This window comes from Priapulus caudatus, unplaced genomic scaffold (genome assembly GCF_000485595.1).
Source record: "Priapulus caudatus unplaced genomic scaffold, Priapulus_caudatus-5.0.1 Scaffold143, whole genome shotgun sequence".
Lineage (NCBI taxonomy): Eukaryota > Metazoa > Priapulida > Priapulimorpha > Priapulimorphida > Priapulidae > Priapulus > Priapulus caudatus.
This window is the reverse complement of record NW_014577204.1, coordinates 246,753-258,748: the sequence shown is the minus strand read 5'-3', so window position 1 is coordinate 258,748 and position 11,996 is coordinate 246,753. Positions and strand designations below refer to the sequence as shown.

General features: G+C 41.8%; 3 protein-coding genes across 3 annotated transcripts in view; 2 read left to right on the top strand and 1 right to left on the bottom strand.

Moving 5' to 3' along the window:
- Positions 1–6,300, bottom strand: part of LOC106806116 (A-kinase anchor protein 13-like) — a 110,307-nt gene extending 104,007 nt beyond the window's left edge. The window contains exons 1-2 of the mRNA XM_014807970.1: positions 6,190–6,300; positions 4,151–4,230 (exon numbers count right to left, since the gene is read on the bottom strand). Coding sequence (XP_014663456.1) covers positions 4,151–4,172 — 22 coding nt within the window. The 5' untranslated portion in view covers positions 4,173–4,230; positions 6,190–6,300. The remainder of the gene's footprint in view (positions 1–4,150; positions 4,231–6,189) is intronic.
- Positions 6,301–6,596: 296 nt separating this feature from the next.
- Positions 6,597–11,590, top strand: LOC106806131 (MIP18 family protein FAM96A-like). The gene is made up of 5 exons (XM_014807985.1): positions 6,597–6,811; positions 8,374–8,547; positions 8,785–8,834; positions 9,136–9,181; positions 11,254–11,590. Exons 1-5 carry the CDS (start codon positions 6,739–6,741, stop codon positions 11,349–11,351), a joined length of 441 nt encoding a protein of 146 aa, XP_014663471.1. The 5' UTR covers positions 6,597–6,738; the 3' UTR covers positions 11,352–11,590.
- LOC106806132 (putative peptidyl-tRNA hydrolase PTRHD1) lies at positions 11,420–11,988 on the top strand. The gene has a single exon (XM_014807987.1). The coding sequence runs from the start codon at positions 11,446–11,448 to the stop codon at positions 11,803–11,805; it is 360 nt and encodes a 119-aa protein (XP_014663473.1). The 5' UTR covers positions 11,420–11,445; the 3' UTR covers positions 11,806–11,988.
- Positions 11,989–11,996: the final 8 nt, after the last annotated feature.

Sequence of the window (11,996 nt, the reverse complement as noted above, 5' to 3'; positions counted from 1 at the left end):
GCATCTATGCAGGCCGGACTGTGCAGCCTGGTTTGGTATCTCCGTTACTGCGCATGTGGCAATTACAGTCACAATGAAGTAGCAAATAGTCTCCATTTCTAATCAAACCAGGAATGTTGCCCCACATGCCACGTAGCATGAGCGCGAGTAAACCACGCTAAGGTACACCACGCATAGCCTAGTGGGCGGGCAGGGATCCTGTAACGTAAGAAAGCCATGTTAGGGTGATGCTCCATTAGGAGCGGTTCCCAACTTTATGTCATTAATGTCGTGATATAAATTAAGAGATATAAAGGGGGGGGCGGATCGATATAAATTAGATATTAAGGGGGGTTAGATATGAAATAGATATCAAGGGGGGGGGGTTATATATAACGATATAAAAGAGCTATTAAACTTGCGCGCCTTGGCTGCGCGAGCAAGCGAAATACAGAGAGGGGCATGTTCGCTTCGTTTCGCTGGACTTCGCTGGGCTTCGTTGCTCGAGCAAGCAAAATGAGACTGGGGTAGCAAGCAAGCTCGAGGAGCGAAGGCGAGCAAAACGAAGCAAAGATGCCCGCTCGTATTTCGTTTCCTCGAGCAGCGAAGGCGAGCGAAACGAAGTGAACAACCCCCGCTCTGTATTTCGCTTGCTCGCGCAACGAAGGCGAGGGAACATGCCCCAGCTCTGTATTTCGCTTGCTCGAGCAGCGAAGGGGAGCGAAACGAAGCGAAGATGCCCCGCTCTGTATTTCGCTTGCTCGCGCAATGAAGGCAAGCGAACATGCCCCAGCTCTGTATTTCGCTTGCTCGAGGAGCGAAGGGGAGCGAAACGAAGCGAAGATGCCTCGCTCTGTATTTCGTTTGCTCGCGTAGCAAAGGCGAGCAAAACGAAGCCAAGATGCCCCGGTGTCTATTTCGCTTGCTCGCGCAACGAAGGTGAGCGAAACGAAGTGAACATGCCCCCGCTCTGTATTTTGCTTGCTCGTGCAACGAAGGCGAGCGAACATGCCGTCGCTCTGTATTTCACTTGCTCGAGCAGCGAAGGGGAGCGAAACGAAGCGAACATGCCCCCGCTCTGCATTTCGCTTGCTCGAGCAGCGAAGGCGAGCGAAACAAAGCGAAGCGAAGCGAACATGCCCCCGCTCTGCATTTCGCTTGCTCGAGCAGCGAAGGCGAGCGAAACGAAGCGAACGTTTCACTTGGAAGAGCAACGCCTTCCTTTCAAGCTCGCTTTGGTCAGACTCAAATGAAGCGCTGACTTTCATATCCCATTGATATCTATTCTATATCTAACCCCCCTTGATATCTATTTTATATCGATCCGCCCCCTTGATATCTCTTTTATATCACGATAATAATGACATTAAAGTTGGGAACGCTCCTAATGGAGCGTTAGCCGAATGTTATGCCTCTGCATGGATGTGCGAGTGACTGAGTCAGTGACTGAGTCAGTAAGCGAATTTAATAACCGCCGAAATGATGTCACGCACACACCCACGCACGCACAAACACAAGCCGGCCCACATGCACACGCATGAACGCACGCACGCCCACACAAACACAGGTGCAAGAACAGTATGGGAGAGAGGGACGTAAATGAGCAGGCGGTGCTGGGGAAGGAGGAAGAATAATGTACACCACAGAAAAACTAGAAAGAAAGGGGTAAAATGAGTACGACATGGGGAAACATGATGCTATTGCTAGCCAGTAAAAGCAATTACGACATACATGTAGGCTAGTGGAGGTTTTGGGGTTCATCCTAAAGCTAAACAACACATTCTGTCGCTTGGGCAAGAACTGTTCTTCAAATTCTTTATGAATTATGCTGTTGCACATGCAGCTCAAATAACAGTTTTCAATGACATGCTTGGCTCGCTTTCCTTGTATCACATCAAAACAGTTTTCAATGTAGTTTCAAATAACAGAATTCTCTAACGATGCGCTCGCCTCTATTGAGACACATTATGTTTTACAAACCAGAAATAACGCACGACGATTCTCTCAGTTGTTTGGTCAGCGATTATAAACATAGAAGTAACAGTAACACTCGAACAAGAGCCGCAGAGCGCTGGGCTCATCTGAGGTCTGTTGCTACGGTTATAAACGTAACATTTAAGTCGTGCGTAGTGACACCTTTGTTAGGCGCAGATATGCAGATACGCAGTTGCGTACACATCATTTCAGCAACCTTCTGCATTCTGCATACCTCCCAAATCCCATTGGTTGATACAAATCGCGTGCCTGAAACTCCTGTTTTATGGTGCATTGTGACCCTAGCCCTAACCCTAACCCTATTTTTTTTTTATTGTTGTTATTAAATTGTTTTAAATAAATCATGTAAATATTTGCATTAATTGGAAAAAAATAGTTAAATGGATAAAGATAGAAAAATACAGAAAACAGGTAAATAATAAAAAATCAGATGGGATTCGATCCAACGACCTTTGAGCCGTGACGCCTGTGCTGTACACGTTTGGCTATCCAGGCTTATTTGGTTTCTAGATTATGGATGTGCCATGAATATGACAACACTGTGACGTCATTGAGGCAGTTCAGGAATCCATGTTTAACCCTCCTCTTGAGGGTCAAAAGGTTATCAGACACTCACTCTTCGCACGTCAGTGGAAAACACATTTCATGGTCCTTTCAATAAAGTGATAAAAATGGTAGGTCAGTGGCACAGTGCAGAAACAAAAAAGTTTTTCACTCTGTCCGTTAGGCCATGTCCTCAGAAAATGTCTGATATCTGACCTTTGCCCCACTGCCCTTTGACCTGTGACCTCCAATTTCGCACTGGTGATGGGTTTCCTGCCCATCACACTATACACCGAATATTAAGAGCATAGGTCGAGCTGTTAAGAATTGTGCCGCAATTCCGTATTTCCTCCTATACCTTAAGTTAAGGGGGAAATATTCCCCCTCCGTTTACACATCTTGACCTTTGACCCCCAAATTTGTCATCCTGAGTCCTTTTTACGACACCCCCTGCCCCCCCACCCCCCGACGTCCCGAATATCGTGACCGTACGTCGAGCGGTTAAGATTTTGTGCCCAATTGTTGACTGACGGACGGACGGACGGACGCACGATCATGCGATTCTACAAGCTGCATCTGCTACAAGTACAAGCTACAAGCTACAGATGCTACAAGCTACAATACATCCAACTCGATGCCATACTACATCACCAGCAGCACATTTTTCGAGAATCAGTAGTGCTTCAGTGTTTAAAATCTGTCATGTCCACGTTCGCATATATAGAAACGCTCGAAAATATGTTAACAGAGTGAGATGTATGTATGTGGCAGGCAACGAGTCAGACACAAACACTCTGGCATGTTCTATTCCCGAAGAGCAGTGTATTACATCGGGTACCCGTTCACTGCTTACGTTGCTCTGCCATGTGTAACACAACGTTGAAGAAAGTGGCCAGGGCATCTGGACTTCGTTACCACGCACGCGCCCCAAGGAAGTATTTCTGAAGGACTGTAACCTTCCTGGCATGCATCCACAGTGACAGACCACACATGTAAGCATATATATGAAAAAGTTCAGCCCCCAAATATGACCAACTAAGCTTCATCTACACGAGCAAAGTATGTATTTAGGCTCATTATTACAGGAATTCATAATCGACCAGAGCATTGGAAACAAATACCTGATTACTTGAAAACATTTAATCAGACAGATTTAATATTATGGACAGACAGACATACATGCCCTGCATCTTCAAGATAGTGAGGAATAACTTTGTTCAAACTAAGCAAGACCAAATGTTGATATACAGGGAGGACTAATTCCAAGCCTTCAGCACAAAATATTTTATTGTTATTTTTTAAATCAGAATAGTCTAGTGATCTCAGTACACGAGAACGTAGCTGAATAGAGAAAACACTAGAGCAGATGTAATATGCAATAGATAAAGAACTGTGCACGAATTTTTTTTCACAACTGAAAACTGGAATTTAAAAACCGTTATATTCAGTGTGATGTAAAAATACCTAAAGCTAGCAATAGACATGAGTTAGAAGATCAGCATAACACCAATGAACTATAAGCCTGTACAATGCTTTTACAATAGAAACACATTTCAGCATTGTTACTGTTAGTGTTAGAACAACATGGAAAATGCAGACCGAAAATGGTAATGATAACAATAAAATCACATACCTTCTTCCTGTACCATTGCCATACTTTACACTTAATATAAAAGTGCTTCTATCGCCTCCATAGACAGTCCATCATACAGCCTGCAACAGCCATACAGAGAACCTATAGCCTCAGACAAATAATAGTAAATCATCCTACAAGTGAAATATCAACAACAGGGAAAAACTAACGTGTGACATTACGTAACATGTTGTATATATATATATATATACAGATATTACTACGGAAATATCACTTTCATTGCTGGTATCTATAGCCTATCTTTTGATTTATGATGCCTAACCTATTACCTATACCACATAGCAAGGGGCTATAAGCAATGTTGGTCTGTATTTCACTCGCTGATGTAATGAAATGTAGCACAGTCTACTATGAAAACAACTTACAATAACTATGCAACTCATAGACTAATTGTATCAGTGATAAATTACACCACCTCCTCCTATATAAACAGCTTCCTATAAGTCTTACTACCATAACAAATAGCCTGACAAGTACCAATGGCAATATAACAACACAGGACATGCAGCGATAAGAGTATAATAACAGCAGCAATAATAGTAGGCCTAGTAATAATAGGGTTCTGAGAGTTCATGACTACAGACTAGTACAGTATACCCTAAAATCAAGACTTAATGCATGGGGTCCGGAAGGGGTGATACTCCATTAGGAGTGTTCCCAACTTTAATGTCATTAATGGTCATAATAACATATATATGTATATATATATATATATATATATGGTCATGGTCATATATTAGTTTGTGGTTTAATGTCATTTAGGTTAGGGTTAGGGTAAGGATTATCAATCATTAATCATTAATCATTAATGATATCAAAGTTGGGAACACTCCTAATGGAGCGTTAGCCGAACCCTATTAGTATGAGAGTTCATGACTACAGACTAGTACAGTACACCCTAAAATCGAGACTTAATGCATGAGGTCCGGAAGAGCACTGGTAGTTGTTTTAGGCGGTGCAGTTTGTACGCTATACTGTATCCAGAGTTCCATTATGGCAGTGGTGCCAATCACAGTCTTGTCTCCCCATTATATAATTCACTGGTGTGAGCACAGTAATGTGAATGTTCTGCTGTACTTGTGTGTGTTTCCGAGTTGTTAGTTGTGAAATGTCGTGTTTGTTCTACACTCACCTGTGAAATTCTGATCCCTGATGATGAATGATTTTGGTGCCATAGTATGTAAGTTAGTTGAATTAGATGAAGTGGCATCTTTAACTAGATTACCTAGAGATACCTAATACTAGCGCTGAAGGGGTCGTTGTCGTATATGTAGTACCCGAGGTGTCGGCGAGTATGTCGCCTACGCCTACTCCCTAACCCTAACCCTAACATATCAGATAGTTACCGGAGATTGCAGATGCTCAATGTGTGATATATTGATATATTGTTGTTATTTTTTTAAAGGCAATACGGCCAATTAGGCCATGTGATAATAACACTACAGTTACGCAGTTTTTATTATGTTTAATCAATATCTTTTATTCTTGTTTGATATCGGTGCAAAAGCTCTTAGCTTATGTTACAATGTTCATGATATACCGATGAAAATAAATTTTACTTGAACTTGAACCTCGGGTACATATTATACGCCATTATACGACAACGACCCTTCGTGCAATACTAGCCTATGTCATTAAGTTAACAATAACGATTAACATGATGTTGATCAGTAATTCTCTCACTCAAACAATCTACGGATTATATGGTGAACTAGTTTTGAAACGTTGTTGCGCTTGTCTGCATCTTCCTATGACTGTTTACATGCTTCATTGGGGAATAACTCAATCAGCAATGCAAAGCACATATACGAACTAAAACTACGTACTGCCAATGCCAGAGTCAATGACTGACCGAATGACCAACCCTCAGAGTCATAGTCATAGTCATATAGCAGATTAGCACTAGCAGTGCTGAAAGTGGTGGCACAACAGTAACTTGGTAGGTGGTTTTACGAATGTTAAAAAAGTAGATATGGTTTAGTTACACGATAGATGTGATAATGAGACATAAGGCATACCTGCAAGATTGTCAGAGAACAACAGAATAACTTCAGATGCACACGATAAATTAAAACTCGACATAAAACTAAAACTTGTTCCCGCAATACCAGAAACCTGAGTTATGTGACGTCAGAGCAACCACTTTTCGTATTTGTAACGTGGCGACACCTTTTGGACAGAAAATGAGAAAAGTCGCCTAATAAAAAATCCTACTACACGATGCGTATCATTATGAGTGACAGTGTCAGTAGAGGCCACATTAATATAATACGACAATAATGTTTTCTACTTCAATGATTTTTATAAATTATTAAATGCGCTTAGGCCTCTTCTTCTTGTAAAATGTAATGTAGATTTTTGCATTTCGTAATGCGCGTCAGCGCCTCTGGTGGTCAGCTTAGTAACGCAACGTTAGAAGTAATGCATGTTGTTTTTATCGTTGACGGGATTGACATTATCAACATCAGATAGACTAAGAATAACTTAATATATACTTATATAAACTAATATAAGTAGTAGTATACTAAGGGAATGGGTGCAAATCCGGCTATGTGTGTACATGCGTCATGATCACGGCGGAAGGTGTCAGTTCAGTGCGCGATGACTTCAAACGCGAGGAAATAGCATTGGAGGTGTATGGTAATTTTAACATGTTTTTACCAACAGACTGGTCTGAGCATGTGGATGGACTTGTGGTGAAGCATACGCATAAAAGAACGATTGTAGTAACTCACTGTAGTCTGTACATCTAGTAGATCAGTGGTGCTGTGGTCCATAGACCATTTTGGGGTCCGTGGATCATATTCATATTGGATGGGCTTCAGGGCCCAAGGATATAAGAGCTGTCCACATGTGATGTTGCACATTGCGAAAATGAATTGGCTTCAGGTGGTCCGTGAACCAGGCGCATACAAATTTTGTGTTTATGTGCTTATGTGCATTTTTCTGTGGAGGGGTCCGTAGCTTTCACCAGATTCTCAAAGGGGTCCAGGGACCATTAAAGGTTAAGAACCGCCGTAATAGATGTATATAGGTGATCTATTCTTTACATGTGCATGTAAGTTGTAACACAGCAGCTGTAATATTACGCATGACATATAGTGCATCTACTTTGTTCCTGTATCTAAATGAGAGCGGTTACACATGCGCCACGCCGCCATAGCATTACAATTTACATAGCCTAGCGTGACATTGTCATTGGTTAAGCGGGTTAGTGTCACCAGTAACACTACCCGAATATTCTTTATGATGTTAAAAGTTAACACAGTTAGGTTATTTTAGTTAAAGAACCATTCTTATTACAGAGTGGCTATATATGCCCTGCAGCCGGCATATATCTGACGGCGGCCGGGCACGGTGTTCGATTTCCTAAATGCCCTGCAGTTTTTAATTTTCAGCATCTCAAGTAAACAAGGGTTAGGGTTAGGGTTAGGAACTGCCGCGGCCATTTAGGAAATCGAAGACCGTGCCCGGCTGCCGGGCATATAGCCACAGCGTTCTTATTAACCCATGCCATCAAACATACCATAAGTGGCTTTTTATACTACTTGGTTAGCGCTCCTCATTTTCTTCAGCGAGGTGTCACATGAAAGCACATGAGTGTTGCTCATATGATTTCAATCCATTTGTACATTAAGAACATGGTGTCATTCACAGAAACAACTGAAATGAGTTTTGGATTTTCTTGCAGGTAGCAAGGGTATGCTATTCAACCTTACAGTTTAGAGTAGACTATAATAATCCCTTGTATTTCTATTTATTATTTATATAGGGTTTACTGGATTTATTGTAGGTTAAAGTTACCTTAGTTATATACAAGAATACATGGCTAGTTGAGCAGATAAGGTCTATGTCTCCCTTGGTACTGCCGGAACGTATCCTGGGTACGGTCCGGTATACCGGAACGTACCCTGGTAACTATCTGATATGGTTAGGGAGTAGGCGTAGGCGACTCCCTAGACTCGTTAGTGGAGTAGGCGAGGTACGGTCCGGCATATTAGATAGTTACCAGGGTAGGTTCCGGTATATCGGACCGTACCCAGGGTACGTTCCGGCAGTACCCAGGGAGACATGGACCCTATCAGCGCTAGTTGAGGTAACGGTTAAAACTGGGTTGTTCTGTCTCAGCGATCTACAAACCTAATGTGTTTGACAGTGAATTCTTATGTTATTTCATAAGTTCATATTATTTGTGCCTTTAGATCTAATCAAAGACATAAAGGATCCAGAAAGACCTGATACATTGGAGGATCTCAGTGTTGTCTATGAAGATGGTGTGAAAGTTGAGAATTTGACAGGTCTCTGTGATGAAAGGTATAAGATATCCGTGATATTTACACCAACTGTTGCACACTGCCACTTAGCAACTCTCATAGGCAAGTACAAATTAGCAGTGACATTTATTTAGTATAGGAACTTTGTAGATTTAATTTACTCCTACATTTGGTAACATAATAACACCTAACATAACAAAATCACCAAGTTTCCTGGAACTTGGTACACATATTTTCATGCATTTCTCAATGCTTGAGAGCTCTATTACTGCTAGTCGCAAACAATGTACATGTAGCTGGTAAAACGTAAGCTACTAAATATAAACCCGATTATTTCAGGTCTCTGCATCAGGGTTAGACTACAAGAAGAGCTCCCACATAGTTACAAGGTAACAGAGAATTGTGGTTTGGCATTTCATCAAAATGTTTTTTTTATATATATTAAACCTTTTCCAGATCACATTGTTATTTTTATTAGTACTATCTCCAGTGCGTGTGTAATTTTAAAGGTTGTACTACTGAAAACGCATGTTGGCATATTATTTTACATCACAGCTGTTCTATTTCCCCCTGCCTGGGTAAACAGTTTCATCTATATGTTATCTTGTGGATTTGCTAAAATTGTACTAGAATGCATAATGTGGCAATGCTGTAGTGAACAATGGTCTTTCTTATTTCTTTTTTTTACAGCTGAGTATTTACCTCAAAGAAGGCAGCCACGATACTGCAACAGAAGGTGGGTGGGGTTGTTATAATAAGTGGAAATATCCATGCACTTAAAAGTACATTAGTAAATTACTTTAAATGTTAATGCACTGAGCCAATGCCGCTGAAGGGCAATGACCTCTGCACGTACTACACAAGAAAAGCGGATGTTTGTCACTATCTGCCCTCCCTAAACATATTGACCTTGTGATGTACTGTCCTACCGTTACTCGGCATGTTAGATTGCAAACCTCATTGCTTGTGGTGCACATTCTGAATACACGTTTATACATTCAAACTGACATATATCAGACCAGTATATTGGCAATAATGTAGAACTGCTGCTCAATTTCACTGCATTGAGCCTATTGAATTTAGTGCCTTTATCAATTTTTTAATAACTCATCATTGCATATGTTATAAAATTAAAGAAAAACTAATATGTATTGCTATACTATTCTGTAATTCCTCCTTTATACGCTCTTGATTCTATAACTATATGAATAACTCATCTACAAGCAGGCACTGCTGTCATCTACAAGCAGGCACTGCTGTGGGGTATATGGGTACTTCCATACATGTACCCACTAAGCTAATCCAGAGAGACATGATACAAGATTGCATGGCAGAGCTTTGCTGTTAATCCTAAGCGCTGCGCGCGGATTAGACGCGCAGTTCCGCGGGATATGCGCACGCAACCGCGGGGATGTTTAAGTATGAAGCGCTGTCCGCAATGGAGACGTGCGCCAAATTCGAGGCCCGGCGCACGTCTCCACAGCGGTCAGCGGATGGTCTGTAGTTTTAGAAGATGACAATGATTATATATTGACGATATTCTAGGAATTGCAGATTATAAAACAGTAACAAAAATCGCTCAGTCATTCTCCAGATTAGCTGAATCAAAAAGATTAGAATTTAATATGAACAAAACAAATACAATGGTTATAAAATTCACAAACAAAGAAAGGATAGAAAAGGAGATATTAATAGGCAACCAAGTAATAAAAAAATGCACCAAATATTCATACCTAGGGGATTTAATTAATCATATCGGCGGTTATAACGATAAGATGAGTCTGAACTGGAAAATGTAGGTTCATGATGAGGGAAATATTATCATGGGCAGAAGAGCAAAATTATGGAAATCATACTATAGAAGCAAGAGTGAAATTATACTAATGCACAGTTTTACCTTCCTTTCTAAATAACAGTGAAACATGGACTAACTTAACTAAGGAAGAAGTAAAAATGTTGGATGATTTCCAAAATGAGTGTATGCGCAAAATAATAATCACGCAGAAAACCTACCGAAAGGCATTGAAAGACGATGAAAACTCCAAGGAAAGATACGGAGAAATCAGTAAAAATAACGTATAGTTTCTATACGTAAATCGTGGTAAATACATATAAAAACGCATTATTTTATTGAAAATCCACATATTGACTTATAAAACATCCAAGAGATGGCGCTGTGGCATGTAAACGTTAGCTCCGAACATTGTGTGTTTTATTGAATTGTTCAATGAATGACGCACTCGTTCACTTCCGACAGCGAGTGAAAATGCAGAAAATTTTGCTGTTCGATGCGAAATGCATTGGCTGGGTATTTCATTATTTACGAAAAGTAAACAGGCTGGGGAAAGGAACCGGTCACGTCGGTCATGCCCATCAACGAAGAAGGCGGGGCTTATTCTGATTACGGAGATGTGAAAATGCAACAGAAGGGCGTAGTGCAGTGCGCTAAACAGCGTGTTATTTTCGTTTTTGTGCCAAACTCTCGTAGGAAACCGCTCTAGCCTAGCAGAATGCCCTAGTTCCTGAGATCGGCGATTTGGTACTGTAATGGGTCCCCACCCACCTTTGAAAATATTATAGAGAGGTGCGGCGTAGGCTGTGATTGGAAGACACAAAGTGTCAATCTTCGGCGCGCCTCGGCATCATGGCCGCATCACGTCCAGACATCTGGTAGGTGGCACTGAAACAGACGTGTTCCAGTGCATTCAGGGTCTCCAATGCATTCACATGTTTCAGTCTCATACATTTGGTGTTTGTCTGCCACTCAGAAAACATGTAACATAATATAGATCATCGTTCTTCTTACAGTGAGCAAGCAGATCAACGACAAGGAAAGAGTGTCGGCGGCACTGGAAAATCCAAGTCTGCGCGAACTAGTTACGGAGTGTCTTGCGCCGCGTTTGTGAGCTCGCAGAAAAAACGAACAAGTTTACTGACGTTGTTGCCAACCCGCACGCCAACTTGTATATCACTCGTCTTGGTCCGCTAGCGTCAAGGGACATGGCGTCAACCATCGTCCAGTACGTGGTCGTGCGAGGCGATCTCATCTCGAACTTAAGATGGCCGACGGGGGCTGTGATTGCACAGGCGTGCCACGCGACCACCGCCGCGCTGCACTTGTTCCGCGACAACGCCGACACGCAGCGCTACACCGACGACCTTGACCGCATGCACAAGGTTGTTCTGACCGCGAAGGGGGAAGATGACCTACTAGCGTTGGCCGAGGCGTTGCAAAGGGACGCTGTCCTGCACAAGCTGTGGACCGAGCAGCCAGAGAACATTCCGACGTGTCTGGCGACGAAGCCCTACGAGAAGGCAACCGTGGAGAAGTACTTCAAGAAGTTCAAGCTGTTTAAGTGAAGGTCACAGACTACACAACGGACGTGCCGTCACGTTGTCTGTGTGGCGTGTACACTACCCTGTACATCAGTTTACGAGAGTTGACTGTTATGCCATTCCTCCCGAGTTCATGAAAATATTAATGTTACAATATTTGTCACGAATTCATGTAGAAAAGTGGTAGAATAAAACGAATAATGAAATAAAGTTAG